At 49.3% G+C, this 16,894-nt stretch overlaps 1 protein-coding gene across 2 annotated transcripts; it reads right to left on the bottom strand.

Annotated features, from left to right (window-relative positions):
* Positions 1-814: 814 nt before the first annotated feature.
* FAM107A (family with sequence similarity 107 member A) lies at positions 815-16,585 on the bottom strand. 2 transcript variants are annotated; one of them, XM_086619097.1, is made up of 4 exons: positions 16,525-16,585; positions 6,559-6,733; positions 2,088-2,244; positions 815-922 (listed from the first exon to the last, which is right to left on the bottom strand). In XM_086619097.1, exons 2-4 carry the CDS (start codon positions 6,726-6,728, stop codon positions 815-817), a joined length of 435 nt encoding a protein of 144 aa, XP_086475223.1. In that variant the 5' UTR covers positions 6,729-6,733; positions 16,525-16,585. The 2 variants fall into 2 exon arrangements, with proteins under 2 accessions (XP_086475223.1, XP_009984647.1); XM_009986345.2 differs by lacking the exon at positions 16,525-16,585 and adding an exon at positions 15,049-15,112.
* Between the last annotated feature and the right edge of the window lie 309 nt (positions 16,586-16,894).

The following is a 16,894-nucleotide window of genomic DNA, read 5'->3' as shown; positions in this document are numbered from 1 at the left end:
TGCCAGGTCACTGCACACTTCCATGAACACCCATGCTGAAAACATCCAGCCTTTGCTTTCCGCACGGAGCACTTACCTCCCATGGTATAGTCCAATGTATTTTCTGCCTCAGCATGGAACTGCCTAAATAGCTATTTTCAAACAGTTTTGATGTGCAGTTTGAAGGTGCACGTGAAGAACAGTTGCTCCTGTCTGTGCTGCATTGGTATGGGCACACAAAGGTCGATTGTTCTAATTGTACGGGTGTGCTGCTGGGCCACGCAGCCTCAGCCAGGTTTGACTTGGTCACTGGTGCCATACCAGTGACACTTGGGAAAGCCATTTACGGTCACCCGGGCTGTTTTGAGTAACACGCAGATTGTCCCTTTTAGTTACCACGCCAGGTTTCCAGGAGGTTCTCCAGAGCTGCAGCCACCCTCCTGTCACCCTGTGCCTGGCGAGCCTGCCTCCGGGAAGGAGCAGGGGTCCCCCAAACGGTCCCTCCACAGACTTCGCTGGCTTAAGCAGTCGCTGTGTCTCAAGGGTTAACCAAGAGTTAGCTGCAGGTTAGCATGCACCCACAATCTGGGGGAAAAGGACATCATTTCTCTCTGCATCTCCTCATGTGAGTGCTTCTTCAGTGAATACTGCATCTTTTCCACAGTGATGCCTTCCTGGGCTGGGAAGACCTTTTTTGTGCCTTCTACTGGAGCAAGCGTTAATAATGGTAAGTAGCCCCAACGATGCGGCTGTGAATGTCCACCATGTACAGAGATGTCGGTGTGTATGTGTTAACGCCAGCCTTGGTAGGATCCCCGTTGAGTTTTGGCAGAAGCTATGCTGCTTTCTCATCCCCAGTCACGGTTGACGTTCTTCTCAGGTTTTCCTTGACTTTAATGAATTCTGGTGCACGGTCTTCTTGCTTCTCCTGCTCTTTCTCCAGCTGCGAGAAAGAAGAGTCACAGTTATCTATGCATGCTAAAGGACAATAGTGCATCAGCTACATTAAAATGGTGGGCTTCATTATTGCTGGGTGTCCACTTGTTATTGCCCAAAGCTGAACGTGTTGGTGCTCTCTTTTTCCAAACCATTACACCAGACACATGTTCACCCTGAGTCTCTTTTTCTGACCAACTGAAACATTCATTTTTTTCTTCCAGGGAGGAATATCTCTAGCACAAAAGCAGGGGGGTGCTTCACTTCAGACCTGGCGTGGAGGAGGGAGGAGGAGTTTTGAATCCTTCCCAGCAAAGGACACTTGTGAGCCTGGGAAAAGCTGTCAGCATTAGGTCATCACCTAAGTGGGGGTAAGTAATTGCACTGCCTCATTTTTATATGTGAGATCTTTATGGATATGTCCCTAAACCAGCTTGTTTCATATTCCTGGTTCTTCTCTGAGAGCGCTGGGCTTTGATTTTCAAGTGATCTTGGCTCAGCTGATATTATTGCAAGGGAGCTGTTGTGCCATTAATTAAACAAACTGGTTTTATCCATTTGCAGTGCAAATACTGGCAAGTAGGATAGGGAATGACTTTCTTTTCAGCAGCAACAAGCTGAATTGCTGCTTGCACTGGTTTGGGTAAGAGGGCAGAGGCAGAGAGCACCCAGGGCATGGTGGTGCTGCTGGCAAGCACCTGCACTCAATATTGCTCTCCCAAGGCATATTTTTGGCCAGAGCACATGCCAGGAACTGCTCCCAAAACCAGCTTGGGTGTGATTGCAGCAGAGTTTGCACGTTCCAGCACTTCTACAGCCTCTCACTCCCCACCCCAGGGTCCTGAGCACCCCCGTGGTGGGTGCTGCAACAACCTCCATGCTATTTGGGGTACTTTGAACTGGAAAGAATGCCCCAAGGACACCATGTGGGACCTGGAGGAGACCGTGGGCTAGTTGTGTGTGTGGGGGGCGTCCTGGATGAGGTGGATCTCACAGTGAGGGTGCTACAGCTGCAGGGGGCAGCAGCGAAGGATGTGCTGTGGCTCCTGGTTTACGGAGGGGTAGCAGCGCTATTCCTTGGGTTGAGCCTCAGCCCACCCATCTCCCCTGTGGTCTGTGCCTGGTGCGGGGTGGTCAGGGTAACCTGGGGATGACTGAAAACTCAGTTCTACCTGATCCAGCCTCTGGTGCCTCTTTAAGAGCTCTTTTTCAAAAGGAGATTGCAATTTCTTTGCCTCTTCCTCTTCCTTCTTCTGTCTGATGAGCTGGTTTCGCCGTCGGTGCTCAAGTACTCGCTGTAGCTCTGGCTTGCTCTCCACACCCAAACCTCTGTGGATAAAAAGCAGGTAAATCAGGGCCAGAGTGCCTACACGCTGGGGTGTAACCACTGCTGGCTCGGCAACCCCAAAACTCTTCTTGATCCTAAATGGAAACGTGGGAGACCTGGTCCACAAACCAGTCCTGATCCACAAGGCGTTGAGGGTGTTATTGGGGGCATGTTAGTGCTGGGACAGTGCCTTGAGCTGCCTGCCTCGGGTGGGCACGGTGTCGACTGTGCATGTCCGGGGCTTGGGGCACTGGTGATTTTGCTAATGCCATTACAGTGGGGTGCTACAGATTTCTGGGTCACGTATGGAAATGAGACCTTCCATTGGCTCCTGCTTTTACTAGTTTTAATGATGTCAGTGAGGACTTCAGCAGCAGCATTGAGGGCATTGTGAATAATGTCGATTTTTTTTCTACCAGCAGGGGTAGTCATTGATCCGCTATAATTGTCCTGGCAGTTCCTTTCCTCCCCATTGCATCCCTGCTTCGCTTGGGAGCTGAGGGCTGGCCATGCCCTTGTTGACGTTGAGAGTTTGGGTCAAGAGGCCAAAATGAAACGTCCTTTTCTCCTGGATGGCCCAGTGCCTGGCTTCCCTTCAGCTGCCCGAAGCATCTCTGATAAAGCAGGGCTGCTCCAAGCCCTCTTCTGTGAGGGCTGGGATCACAGGGAAAGAGACACGGCAAGGATGTGCAGGCAAGCCATAAATACGTGGTAAAAGAGAAGAAAGAAGTTCTCTGAACAAATTTCAGAAATCTAATGCTTTGAATATTGCCGTGCTTGGATTTAGACACTAGGATTTACCTCCTGCAGCTGACTCTGGCCACCTTCCCATCAGCTTCTGCCCCAGTAGAAGCATGGGAGTAGTGATGGACATGTAGGGCTGTGGGTTGACATGGAACAAGTTCAGATGTGCTTCTGCATGGTCATGGGATGGTTCCTACCCTTCCAGGATAGTGGTTTGACCAACCATGCCAAAAGGAATCTGTCGTAAAATCCATCAGCTTCCTGGCTCAGATCACTAAAAGCAGTGATTCTCTACTCTGCTGAGTTCTTGTCAGAGAGAGGCAAAAACCTGGAACTGCTGGGAAGTTGAACAGTTGCTGAATTTCAGGAGACTTTATTGCAACTGCAGAGAGTTTCTTGTCACTGAAGAACAGGTTGTTAAGAAGTGGTTGAGGCCGCGTTTATGCAGGCCGTCTTCTGCAGTAGCAGCTGGAATGTGAGTAATCTTGCAAGAAAATACAGAGCTAGAAGATGTTGACTGAAGTTGTATTTTTGAGAAGGAGGAGCTGAAGACCTCGTAGCTGTCACACACGGGGAAAGAGTGGGGCCTCACCACTTTCATGGGCTGGGTTTAACACATTTAAGTCAATGGGCTGATAGTATTTACAAGTCCCATTGTAAAATGTGGGGTGTTTGGTGTTCCGATGGGTGAAGGTCTGTTTTGAGGTGAGAAGGGGACCTCCCCATGTCTGTGCTAAGGGCTTCCCCAGGGCATGGCAGGTCAGTGTGTGCTATTATTGCAAAGCTCCTCCTCAGCACTGGGAGGTTTCTGTGACCGAAGGCTGGTTGGTTTCTGCTAAGGTCATTTGAAAGCAGAGGCATCAAACCCTGGGGACTACCGAGCTTCCTTGGCAGGCTGGCGGACACTGAAGTGGCATCTCACATCATGAGAAATCGGACTGGCAGGCAGAGGAAGGAAACACTCTCCAGATGCAGCAAACCTCTGTGTTATCACAACAAGGCTGGGGACCAGTGCTTGCATCCTTCTAGTGCCGTGTTTAACGATGCCTCCTGTTGTCATTTTTTCTATTTGCTTTACAGCGGGACAATGTTCATGGCAGCACCAGTGAAGGTAGCCATAGCATTGGCACCAGAGCTTTCATGATGATTTTTCAAGGCAGGAAGAACTCAGATGTTGCAGAGATGCTTTTCCCAAGGCTTGAGAGAAAGAAAACCTGCCTTGACTTGCTGGAGACACAGCTTGCAATGTTGCCTGTGGATTTGTTACTACTCTTTGATTTAATCAGCCTGTGTTGTTAGTACCCAGAGGTGTTAGGACTAAGATGAGGGTTTTGTTGCACAAGCTGCTGATTTGAGTTGCTTCTGCCTGCTGCTTAAGGGGAAAAACCAACAGCAAACCAGGAACAGGAGCAAATTGTAGATCCTTCTTTCTTGCTTTCTCCTTTCTTACCCTGTAGTAACATATAACAGGAGGCAAAACTAGTGGATTCAAGAGCAACAAGAAACCAGCAACGATGGATTATTGTTTGCAGTAGGGTTTGTTTCATGTATTTGCTGAAAAATATTTGGGAGGCCAGAGCTGAAGCAGGTTTAAATTGATGCCGGAGATGTAGAGGACTAAAATGAGAGGAGTCAGGAGATGCAGGGTGGCTACGATGGGTCTGCCTCCTGCCAGCATCTGATGGCACACGTGGATATATCATGGTGGCAGGCACAGGACTTGAGTGCAAAGTGATGATGCACTTCTTTGTATTTGCCAGTTTGCAGTTCAGCTCAGCCTGGTGCTGTGGGATCTGTACCTTGTCTGCCACCGTTCGTCTCTGCTACCTTTGTTGCCGGAATTTCTTGATGCTTTGGTCCATCATGGTTAGACTGGAATAACATTCTGCAAGACCAAAGCCAATGCTGATGGGTGAGCCTTTATCCTGATGTCCTGGTTTCGGCTGCGATAGAGTTAATTTTCTTCCTAGTAGCTGGTGCAGTGCTGTGTTTTGGGTTTATTATGAGAATAATGTTGATAACACACTGATGTTTCAATTGTTGCTAAGTAGTGCTTATACTAAATCAAGGACTTTTTCACCTCTGCCGGTGATGAGGTGCATGAGAAGCTGGGAAGGAGCATGACCAGGACAGATGACCCAAACTGGCCAAAGGGGTGTTCCATACCATGTGACGTCATGCTCAGTATATAAACAGGGGGAAAGTTAAGCGAGGGGCTGCTGCTTGGGAAGTGGCTGAGCATCGGTCAGCAGGTGGTGAGCAATTGCATTGTGCATCACTTGTTTTGTATGTTCTTTTGTATATTCTATAATAATAATAATAATAACAACATTTGTTTTCTATCCTATTAAACTCTCTTAATGTCAAGCCATGAATTTAACTTTTTTTTCCTCTGATTCTCTCCCCCATCCCACTGCGGGGGGGAAGAGCGAGCGAACAGCTCTGTGGTGTTTAGTTGCCTGCTGACTAAAACCACAACAACTGAGCAGTGTCACTAGGCAGGGTATGGTCACTCTCAAACCAGAGAGTTTTAAAAATATCTGGCTGATATAGTTACCTCTGCCTTGAAGCTGGAGAATGGCCTGGGCATGGTACCTGTAATTCGTCTGATTCTGTGAAAATCAAATCAAACGGAAGCCCAGCCAGTGCCAGTATTGATTAGTGCACCCCGCTGACAAGCTTGATTGCTTGCCCAATTAATATATGTGTCTGGTTCTCATAATGACTGTAGTCCTTTTGAACAGAGGCTGTGCTCCTTTTAATTAGATGGTCAAAGTGCTATTGTGTCAAGACTATTTCAGGGTATTCAGAAAATGTCAATACAAAGCCAGCAGATTTCTTGCTGTGCTAAAAAGGCTCTGAACTGAATATGCTTTTATTGCCCTGATGTTCAGACAGTTGCCGCAAAAGAACGATGTGGTTCTCAGCCCCTGATGTCATTATCCTGATATGGTATCTGTACCCCCAAAGAGTTAAATCGGGGTGATGGGGTGGGAAATCAGGAATGTGAATTCTAGCCTATCTTTTCTCATTTGATTTTTAGGGAGACAGTGATTAGCCATTTCCTTATACAGAAGATCTCACACTGGTGCTATCCCAGCTCTCAATGGCTCCATCCAGCCTGCAGCCCTTACGGCCTCTGGATTGACCTTAAAGTCCCAGCGTGTTGCTGGGGACTTGGCAAGTCAGTGATGGAGATAGAAAAATGAGGACCAGGGAGAAAACATGTGTGGGACATGAAGAAGGGGGCTGCAGGGCTGCCTTGCGTCTTCCGGCCCTTGTGGCTTGAGGTGGGTGGGAATAGCGAGTGGCTCCAAAAAGTGCCACCTGATGCTTTGGGATGGCAGAGCAGGGAGCTTTTCGTTCTGCTTTTATTTTAAAAGAAACTGTTGCATCAGAGGAAAGGGGAAAGGACTCCAGCAATTTTTACATGGTGTTGGTTTGCAAGCAAAAGGATTTGCCGTGCCCTCCCAACTCGCAGGCTGTCGCTGGCACTTGCGCCTCGACTGCTGAGCTCCGGCAGCTCAGCACCTCTCAGACCACTCCAGCAGCCAGCTGCGACCTCCTCTTACCTTTTGTGGTTCATCAGCAGCTCTCTGTGCAGCTCCTGGTGACTCTTTGAAGCTTTTACAGGATTTAGGAGCTTTTTAGGTTTGATGAGGTCTGGGTTTCCATCTATGTAGTCTGGGTGAGTCAGGATATTCCCACTGTCTGGTCGCTCCCGCTGTATTTCAGTATACATCGATGCTGGAAGAAAAGAGAGGTGTTTGCATGAGAAGCTTCACCCTGCTGCGATGTGGGAACCCGCTGGAGCTCTGGGCTCTTGGGCAAGACAGAGGAGAAGAGATGGTGCCTGCCCCGGCTGCTCGACACTGTGTCACTGTCTGCATACACGTGTCGCCATGTAATGGTGCTGTTTTTTTAGAGATTTTAAAAAATATTCCCTCTGCATTGTTGACGAGACACATATTAATTAGATCACTTAAATTACTTGCCAGCCGCTCGCTTCAGTGGCTGCAGTGTTTAGTGCCAAGGATTAATTAATGCAAGATAGGTCTAACTAAAACTGGAAAAAGCCGTGGATGTGGATTGCGCTGAGCTGCTGCTTTGGTTGTCCTCACCGAGGCCGTTGGTCCCTTATCACAAGGGGATACTGTGGGATTCGAGGGGCTTCCGAAACACGGGCCTGAGAAAGTGCTGCTGTATCTGAAACCTCTTGTCAAAGAAAGATTTTGCTGATATCCTGCTGGCCTAATAATCAGGATTGAGCCCAATGCCAAGAAAAGCATAATTCCCAGTATGCGATCGTGCTGTAATAATTTGTATGTTCTGGATGTCAGCACAAGAGCCCACTGTTTTGGAAGTGATGGCAGCTTGGATTTCAGGCAAACCACAGGGTATGTTCACTGTTGGTATTTTCCAAGTGCTCTACATTTCTGCTTTACAAAAAGCCCTAAACAAAGTGAGTGCAAAGCACAAGGTATAAAACAAACTGCATGCGGTGGGCTGTGTCTTTAAATGCAGAGCACAGTGGGGCTGTCTACAATTATTCAGTGAACGGTCTAATCAGGGGCTCAGAAAGAGCAATTTATTCCTGACTATTCACTTGAACAATTTGGAAGTTTACCAGTAAGAACAAAAAGTCCCAGGAAAAGGGTGTAGGCAGCTCCGTCTGTAAGTGTCTCGTTATTACAGTATTTTTGGGGGCCCAGTGTGAAGTTATATGGGTTGGTGGAGCAGCAAGGAAAACAGTTGTTCAGTAATGTTACCTCTCTCTCATATTGCAATCTCATGTATAAAAGGAACAAAGCCCTTTCAAAAGCGAAATCAATAAAAAAAAGGCAAGAGAAAGCAAGCTAGGTCATTTTTTCATAGTCAGTAAGTACTTCTTAAATGTAAAGTGGTTTGCAATCAAACAGAATTGTGTAAGGAATAATACTGCTGAAGAAATGACTCAATATCAGCTAACTTCTCATTGAATGTTAATGTGGCCAGTGCCCTACTGCTTTGGGAACAAAGAAAAACAAATCAGAGCCCATTACATGAGTGTAATTGGGGTGAATAGTTCGGTACATATTTAAAGGGTGCTTGGAAGCTGGAACCAGTGATTTCTTGTATCAAATTATTTTCCTCTAGGATCATACATCACTGCTGGCAGAAGGGAAGGTGGCGTGGTTTGATGTTTGATGGCAAGTGCCAGGCTGACTCAAACCCCTGTGGTGCTGGACTGGGCAGCCTGAAACTGGTGCTCAACATCACCTTACCGAGAGATGCAGGGACTGAGGAACAGCCAAGGGTTAAAGCAGCACAATTTCATGGCCAGTTTTTGTTAGATGAGAGCAGATTTTGAACAATGAGAAAACATGTCAAGTTTTCACTGGGGTAAAATTGCACTTTTTTTTTTTCTTCTTCTACTTCTTCCCTTTTTTGATCTGTTTTCGCAGGAGAAGAGGCAGACAAAAGACAAGGAAGGAAGGGACAAAAGCAAAGGTTTGTTTTGGCATGAATGAAATGGATGAGCTCCCATTTCAAATAGCAAAGCAATGTCTTCATTCTTTAAACAAAAAAGTCTCTCCATGGAGTAACTTAAATAAAATGCCAGGTGTTTTTAATGGAAACACTGTTTTTGAACAGCTATGCTAACGGACTAGCCTCAGTGTTACTGTGTCGACCTGTCTCCCTTTTCCAACTGTTCCTGTGTCATTGTTTTGACCAGAGCTGCCTCCAGTGACAGAGATGCCCACACTCACTTGTGTGCTGGGTTCTGAATCCTACCACATGGCAGGAGAAGGGCTGGGGCGTATCAATCTTGGATTTGTCCATCTTAAATCCACCTGTCATGCTCTGCTAGGGGATAATGCAGTGAGCATGGAAGGATTATGCGGCCAACCAAGCCTGAAGGACCAACCTGGATGGTGTAAATGGCTGTAACTCTAGTGACTTTGGTGTTTTTTTCTACACCGAGTAGCTCTCAGGGCCCTGTCGTTGAGCTGTACTAGTTCTTGGGGCACTGATGCAGCACTGTTACTTATAAAGTATTGTTTTCCCCCTGCCTCTGTGATGTATGGGTTTCCTTTTGCAAATCAGGAGGGGGAATCCCTTCTTCCCTACCTCCAAGACCCAGCTCCTGGGAAATTCATCTGGGGCAGGCTGTCCCCACATCCACATCAGGCTAACGCCCAGCAGCGTACAACGTTATTGCACGGTGTCATCCAGCCCTTCAGTTTGGTCTTGTGGTGTTTCCACCCTGCAGACACCCTGGATGATCAGGCAGGCCCCCACCACCACCTGGGGGGACCCTTTGCTTATGCAGCTTTTTGAGGGAGCACTGTGGTGAGCCTGGGGGTTTTGAATTGGCTGATGTGGTTTTTTTCCAGACTGCAGCGATCTAACGTTGCATGGCTGAGGCTTGCAAAGAAGCAGCTATTTATCAGTCTATTTACTGAAGACAGATGGGGAACTTTTCCCTGAAACTAGAAATGATGAAAACACTGGGAAAGAAGGAGTGGGAGGAACTGAAACTGCCTGGAAGCATTTCTGGCCAGGCGGCTGTGAAATCAGCGTGCAGAAGTCCTCACAATGAGTGCAGTTTGCCTGAACAATTCTGCAGGGGCCAGGACACAGCAGGTAGCTCTGAGCTTGGTTTTCACTGCGCTAGATGTGCCTGGGGTGTGCAGACACCAACCTCGAGGGTTTGGCTTCCAGTGGGTGTTCGTACTGCTCCCACAAGGACAAAGTCAAAGCCTTGACCTTGTCCCTGACCGGGATTGGAAGGAGCCTTGAACCTCACCAGAAAAATAGCACTTTAAACCTTCAGAAGACCTTCATCTGGAACAATTCAAGGAATGTCTTAATTTGCATTAAGCAGAAAAAGAAAAATGAGAATATAAAGATATTGATGCACCTGAAACACAGCTTGGGGTTATGCTGGGAGTAAGGACGGGGCATCCTTTTTGCTGCGGGTTGGCAGACAGGGACCCAGTGCAAAATGTTTCTGGTGGAGTAGATCTGTCGTCTTCAAGACCTGATGTAATTCATGTCTGTGTAAGGGGAGACAGACTGCTATCAGGCTGCTTTTTGTCATTATTTATAGTGCTAAAGATATAAATCAAGCCAGGTCTCTGCAGTGGATTTACAGCAGGATATCTGTTTTCGCATGATTCGGCCGTAGATCAATGAACAAGGCTCTGCTCTGGCACCTCCTTGGCCACCATCATAAATCAGCAAAAGGTGTTAGACATTTTTATATTGTTCTTGGCAAGATATAAACAAAAAAATACATGTGCATTTTAATACTCTCTTCTGTACTCAGAAAGACAGGGTGACCTTTTAAATAGATATGCTTTGGAGTGTTGCTTGTAAAAAGTAGCTGTATTTGCTTTGACATACTCAGTCTTTTGCTTGCTTTGAAATATTTTCCCTTTCCTCATTTCTAGAAGCCTGAGGCTTTCTAGGAAATGTACATTTCCAAGCGACTTTTCCATGAGTAAAAAGCAAGACTGCCTGGATGAGGAGGCGAGGGCCACTGGCAGATACTTAGACTTCATGCGTGACATTATCTCCTTTCCTTACCATAGCTGTGAAATGACCTCCCAGTCTTGATCTGTTTTCTAGGAGACCCCACAGGGAATATTCGGGATCTCTGAGATGGCCCAGAGACCAACTACCCTCCTGCTGCAGGGTGTGGGACTGGCTGGAGGAGAAAAATGATATTTTACTATCTTGGTCTGTTCTGACCTGAGGTGAAGCCCAAATTCCTGCTCAGACTGCCTGGAAATGCTAATAAATTCCCCCAGACCCTGGGAGACTTGAAATAAAATCATCAGTCTGAAATCCTGGGGCAAATTGTTTCCACTTCTGGTTACACTCTTTCCCATTTTTTTGGGGAACAGGATATCAGGCAGTTTTGGTGCAACATTGTATGTCTTTGAAAACCTGAATGTTGCAAATAATACATTAAATATACCCTACTCGGAGCGTAAAACGCGGTGTGTTGCTTGGGGTCCTGAGTGGCTTTTGTGCAGCCCAAGGCAAGGAGAAAGGTTTTAGCTTGCTTCCGGAGAGGAGGAGGAGGAGGAGAAGGAGGACTGGCTTATGCCCAGGGACAGGCATCGGACACGGGCTGGAGCTGCGCTGCGCTTCCCTTTGCTGCTGCTGCTTTTTGGTTCTCCCTCTCGGAGGAGATGCCCTTCACAGAGCATTTATTTAGGATTAAGCAACCTGTCTCTCTGTGGTGGGTTGCCCTGTGAGCCCCTCTGTGTTGGGACCGTGTGCCGTGTGCTGCTCCCTGCTTCACCGTCCTGTCGGGATGGAAATAATCCCCAGGAATGTTAAGGGGATTAACGGCCCTGGAGAGGGCAGGTAGCCTGAGGGGTGCAGCTCTGCTTACGGCTGCCTGCACGGCTCCTGCCATTCTTCATAAGGGGAAAACCAAAAGTGATGGAAAAGGAAATTAATCCATAGCTGTCAGGTTTAGAAAGCTGTAGGGGTGAGGGCCTGGGCTCCTACCCAGCACCTCTCGACTTACGACTCCGAGAACGGAGGGTGCAGCAGGACACCAGCCTTTGGCTGCTTTTTGCCAGTTTTCCTGTGAAATGCCTCCTACCCCTTGACTTTTGTTTTGCCAAGCTCTCCTCGACGTCCTGCCCCTCTGTGACCCTCTCGCCCTTCCCCTGTGCATTCCTCGGCCCTTTTCTATGCTGCCTGCAAACCAAATTTCTCTTTCTTTGGCGCGGCAGGCAGCCTCGCTCCGCCACATCCCTGCAACAATGCCCTGCTGGGTCTCAGCACCCTGAACTCACAAAGCTGTCAATGCTGTCTTCTGCAGCACAGGGCAGCGTTCAGCTTCAGCTGAAATCTGTAAAGTAAACATAGTTCGCGGTCTTTTATTTCTGCTCTGTGTCATTTGAGAACTGATTTTCCAACTAGAGCATCTCAGGGGAGGTTTGTCAACAGGAGATGATGACCAAACTGCTCTCATTAAAAATATGGTATGGGAATTGCTATCTGAGCAGAGAATGGGCCCCTGTGAAAAGCTGTCCACGTAAAAACAGGCAGAAGGCATTATTGTGGGAGGGGGTTCCAGGCTCAGACGACGTTACTGTTTGTAATTCTGTGAAACCTGGTTACTTGGTAGAAGGGATGGAACCAGGCAAAAACCTCAGGACACCCAGGATCTGGGTTTGTAAAACCACTGACCTGAGGGACTGTTTCCTGTGCAGAAATGATCATTTAAAACTGTGGCTACAGAGAAGAACCTCTGGTTTTCTGGATGCCTGAGGTTTACTCATGAGCTCATCTTTTTTGCAGAACCAACAGACTAACGAAGGGCTGCTGAAAGGAGCTGGTCAGACACATCCCGCAAGTAAGGAAACCGCAAAACCGACACACTCAATCAGGGTAGCAGAGCTGGTTTAAAGCTATTTACACAAGTAACCTGAGCCTGGGAAATAATGTGAGTTTCTGACACGTTTAACTGCAATTGTGGGGAAGCTTCCTTTTTCTGGGCCCCCGATGGCATCTGCTCCCTGGGGAGCCCTCCTTTCCCCAGGATGAGGATATCATCCCTTGGGAAGGCTTAGAGGAGTAGGCCTGTCCTCAACCCCCTGCAAGGGTTTGCACGTCAGAATTAGCTCCATGCAGGTGCATGGGATTGTTAAACTAGCCTCAGTTCTTTTTAGGCACCAGTACACACACACTTCTACTCATTAACCAGAAGTTAACGTTTTTGGTTTCAGAGCATGAACTTTCAGTCAGTACATCCGAAGTGGAATTGGAGTTGGGCCCTATGGGTTTTCCCATGAGAGTGTAATGATTGAAGAGGTCACGCTATACGTTAAGTCCTACAAAGAAAGAAACTGAAAGTGTTTTGTTTTGGCTTCTTGAATTGATGGCATTCGCTGATTTGCAGGATTTTTCCTAACGTGAATTAATTGTATTTTAGAAACATAGAATAGCTGGGGTTGGCATCATGGGGCAGGGAAGCAGTTGTGTGTCAGTCTCCGTGAGCCCCAAAGTTTTGTGTAGTGAGAGCAGCTTTTGGGTGTGCAACTGCTGGGAGGACAAGTGGTTTGACCTCAAAGCTGGGCACTTGCTTTTGGAAGCCACTTTCTACACGATTGGGAGGTTCAGAGCAGAGTGAGGCACCCAGGTGCCAGCTTTGGTGGGTCAGATGCGGGTGCTGCCTGATGGTGAGGCTTGCTGTGCCTGCAAGCCCTTTGGCAGGTGAGTCCCCGCAGCTGAGCCCGTAAAACGTGCCTTAACGCCCCAAATAATCCGTGTGTCGCTGTTATGCAGCTGAGCCCAGAACAAAATACCTGTCATTCCTTCACATTAGCTTAATGAGTGCTGTGGCTTACTGCCCTGTTGATGGATGATGATGATGGTGTTAATAATAATAATAATGATGATGATGATAATAATAATAATATGGCGAGTCCAAAGATTGGTAGATGCTAATGGTTACCCTCCCTGGGTGAGATAGTACCAGCTGTCATCCTCACTGTGATTTTCATCTCCTCTGGTTCCTGCCATGCCAGTAGCTCAGGAGCATCTCATACCGATGGACCTGGCACGCTCCCCCTCGCTTGTCACCAAGCGACCGTATCACCGATAAATGATACGCGTTCTCCGGAAAGGAGGCGAAGAGTCTTTGTCTGCTGTTAATTTATAGTTTTAAATAATTAAGCAAGGCTAATTCTGGTATTTATAATGCAATAGGGTGAATGTAACTCGATGTGGCCGCCATGGGAAGCAGTTCCCAGCTATCGGGTGGCTGCCTCGGGGCAGCGGGTGCGTGCACCCTGAGTCCTCTCACCTCTGCTCAGCCCTGACCTTCAGGAATAAACCCCATGAGGTCGGAAAGGGAAAGAAAACCCTAATGGAAATGTAAAACGGAGCAGGGGGACATGGCTCTGCAGCTCCCAGCACTGCTGCCACATGTCACCACTGTTCCTCTCTGCTGAGCACATGCTGGGGTTGGGGTTCCCCAACAGTACAGCCTGAGCTCCCCATCAGTACAGCCAGTGCCCCCAGTCCTGCCCACCTTGCCGAGTGCAGTGCCAGCACTGCAGCCCACGGGGCCGGGGTCCCCCATTTACACCGGCTCTGCACCCATGTAAAGGGGCACAGAGTGGGCACTGGCTCAACCCAGGCTGCTCACACACCACCAGCTGCAATCACCCCAAATGCAAAGGACGCCAAATGTCAACACAGTCACCCACTGAGCTTTGCACTCATGCACAAGTATTTGGGAGGGAGGAATCCCGGCAGGTTTGGGGCTGGTGGAGCTGCCTGTTGCGTAGAAGTTGCAATTACCCTGTTTTGTGTTGGCTGATGATGGAAATGGTTATACAGGCAGGCAGCAGCACGCTCCCCTCTGCTGCAGGCAGGATTGGTCTGTGCTGGTTAATCATTTCATTTAATTACCTTGGTCTGTGATAAGGAAAGATAACAAGGCTGGGATCCCACTCTGTTAGCAATCACCAAGGGACGTCAGCCCGGTGCCTTTTGCAAGCGATATGTGGAGCGGCTTGTTTAGTTTTGTTAAGCAGTGACAGGTGCTTAGCAGCTTTTCTCGATAATCGCAAACTTACTTTTAATATCTCATCAAATGTTTGCGCTGTGCGTTTGCCTGCCTGTGGTAGAGGCACACATCAATCATTAATGAACGTTTTAAGGCAGCTCGAAGGTATTTGCTTGAATACAGGGAAAATCCTCCCACATTGATTTGGAGGGATTGTATTAGCAAGTGCCCCCTGACCAGCCCAGTGCCTCTCCAAGAAGGTTTGAGTTGCAGTATGGGTTTGCTTGGGGAATCTCTTGTGGGATACGGGTCCATTTTGAAAGACAGAAGCAGAAGGACAGCTTCTCATCCAGCTACTGAAGTACCAAAGTAACATGATATCTCAAATACAATTTAAAACAGGGTCCAAAGTCACCGGTGCATAAATACGTAGGCAATGCAGACTAATCCCACAGGGGCTCAGCAGCCCATCCCTGCAGAGGAGAGCGGGCAGAGACATGGAGACCGCCCGGGGCATCTCAAAGGGCCCTGGACTTACCTGATTTCCTCAGCGTGGCCCTGGGGAGCCCAGGAGGCAGGTGCTGCCCCGCGCCCCACGACATGGGGCTGGGGGAGCTGTGGCTGCCGCTTCTGCCTGGCTGTGCTCGCACCTGCAGGACTTTTTGGCTGGGTCCGATGAAGCTGCCTGGTTCCTACCAGGTCTCTGCAGCGGGCGCGGGGATGGAGGGTCACGTGGAGGCAGCCACTGCACCGATGCTCCCTCCCTGCCGCTCTCGCCACCCCACGAGGATCCCACCGAGGGCTGGAACTCGGCCGGCAGCAGCCAGCGGCCTTGCCTGATCCTCAGTGCTGGTCCCAAGGGCTCTCTGCCACTCCGGAAACTTGCTGCCTTTGCTCTGTGTTGCCAGACGATGTTTTCCCAGGACGGAGGTACAAGGTAATCGTTTTTTCCCCCCAGAGCAAACAGCTCTGTGCACGCCCAGGCGCCCGAGCAGCCTGCTTGGCGCGGCCGCTGCTGCCGGCAGAGAGGTCGTGTCCCTGCTCCACGGAGGACAATTCCTCCTAAGCGTGCCTAAACCACGCTCCCAGAGAAATCAGATCGCCCCAGAGGAAGCCGCACGCCCACTCTCTTTAGCAACCACCGCAACAGCCAAGCCCGGCACCAGGGCAACCGCTTCAGATATCGTGATCGCTCCCTGGCGCGTTGCAACACCCCATTATCTGCCGACTGCTGCAGGGTCCGGGGGGAGCAGCTGCTGCACCCCGCGGGAGAGGGCTGCGGGAGGGAGAGGCAGCCCCTGCGTGAGGCCACGGGCATCCTGGCAGCACCCAGGCTGGGCAATGCCGCTGTGCCCACTGCCCCACACTGTCACTGCCCCAGGTCTCATCCTACTGAGATGCAGCCCCTGCCTGGGTTGGACCTCTTGTCCCCATCCTCGCTGTGGCTGAAGGTGCCATGTTGGCTGTCCCTGAGTTGCCACGGCTTGGGAAACCAGAGGCTGCAAAGCTGGGCGTGGAGAAGGAGGTAAATCGTCTCAGCAGCTCCTTTTGGCTCTTAGATGGGTGCTGTGGTCCAGCTCTGTCCAGTCGCCCTGTGCCAGCCTGCAGGTGCCCAGTGTTTCAGTCCCAGGAGGTGGGCAGGGATGGGGTGAGACCATTTCCACCCAGAGCAAGGGGATAAGGGGAGCTGGGGGGCACCGCCGTGGTGCCAGGCCATGTTCACACGCTGTGGCACCCATGGGTGCATGCACCGTCACGGCCACGTCCTGGCCTGACGCTCCCAGCCCTGTGAAGGACTGGAGAAAGAGGCCAGGCTGCCACAGGCACAGGATGCTTATTCACTTATTTTCACCTCTCTAGATTTTGCTCCTCTCCATGTCCTAGCATTTTCCCCCATCCCAGACGTGTTTTCCAGCCAAAGGCTCAGCAGTGCCAGGGGTGAAGAGAAGCCCCAGCCTCTCCCAGCTCGCCTGGCAAAGCTCTCCGAGGGGCAGCAGAGGCTGTTGGCACTCACCCGAGCCACCGCTCCCAGGCTTCCTGCTTCCATTCGGACTCTTGGGCTGAAAGGAATATTCTTTCTGGAAGAAAAGACAAAAGAGAAATGGGAAAGGACTGTACAGGTGTTGCTCTGTTATGGGAGATGAAACATAGAAGTTGCTGTTCATTTACTACTAAAGACTTAAAATTTTTTTTTTTTTTGAACCTCCTGATCAGGAGCTGTTAATTTGTTTTGACATGAACCATCAAATTCTTCACTTTGAGGGTGGTGAGGTACTGGAACAAGTTGCCCGGAGAAGTTGTGGATGTCTCATCCCTGGACCTGTTCAAGGGCAGGTTGGATGAGGCTTTGAGCAACCTGATCTAGTGGAAGGTGTCCCTGCCCA

Source organism: Tauraco erythrolophus, chromosome 12 (genome assembly GCF_009769465.1).
Source record: "Tauraco erythrolophus isolate bTauEry1 chromosome 12, bTauEry1.pri, whole genome shotgun sequence".
Classification (NCBI taxonomy): Eukaryota; Metazoa; Chordata; class Aves; order Musophagiformes; family Musophagidae; genus Tauraco; species Tauraco erythrolophus.
Note: the sequence above shows the minus strand (reverse complement) of the source record. Positions and strands in the feature narration are given on the sequence as shown.

Excerpts from the sequence above, each read along its gene's own strand:
- FAM107A (XM_009986345.2), bottom strand. The coding sequence starts at position 15,112 with ATGTCGTGGGGCGCGGGGCAGCACCTGCCTCCTGGGCTCCCCAGGGCC. Across the intron at positions 6,734-15,048 it reads GGCCACGCTGAGGAAATCAG|CATCGATGTATACTGAAATA; the intron begins GTAAGTCCAGGG and ends CTTTTCTTCCAG. Across the intron at positions 923-2,087 it reads GGCACCAGAGGCTGGATCAG|CTGGAGAAAGAGCAGGAGAA; the intron begins GTAGAACTGAGT and ends TCTTTCTCGCAG.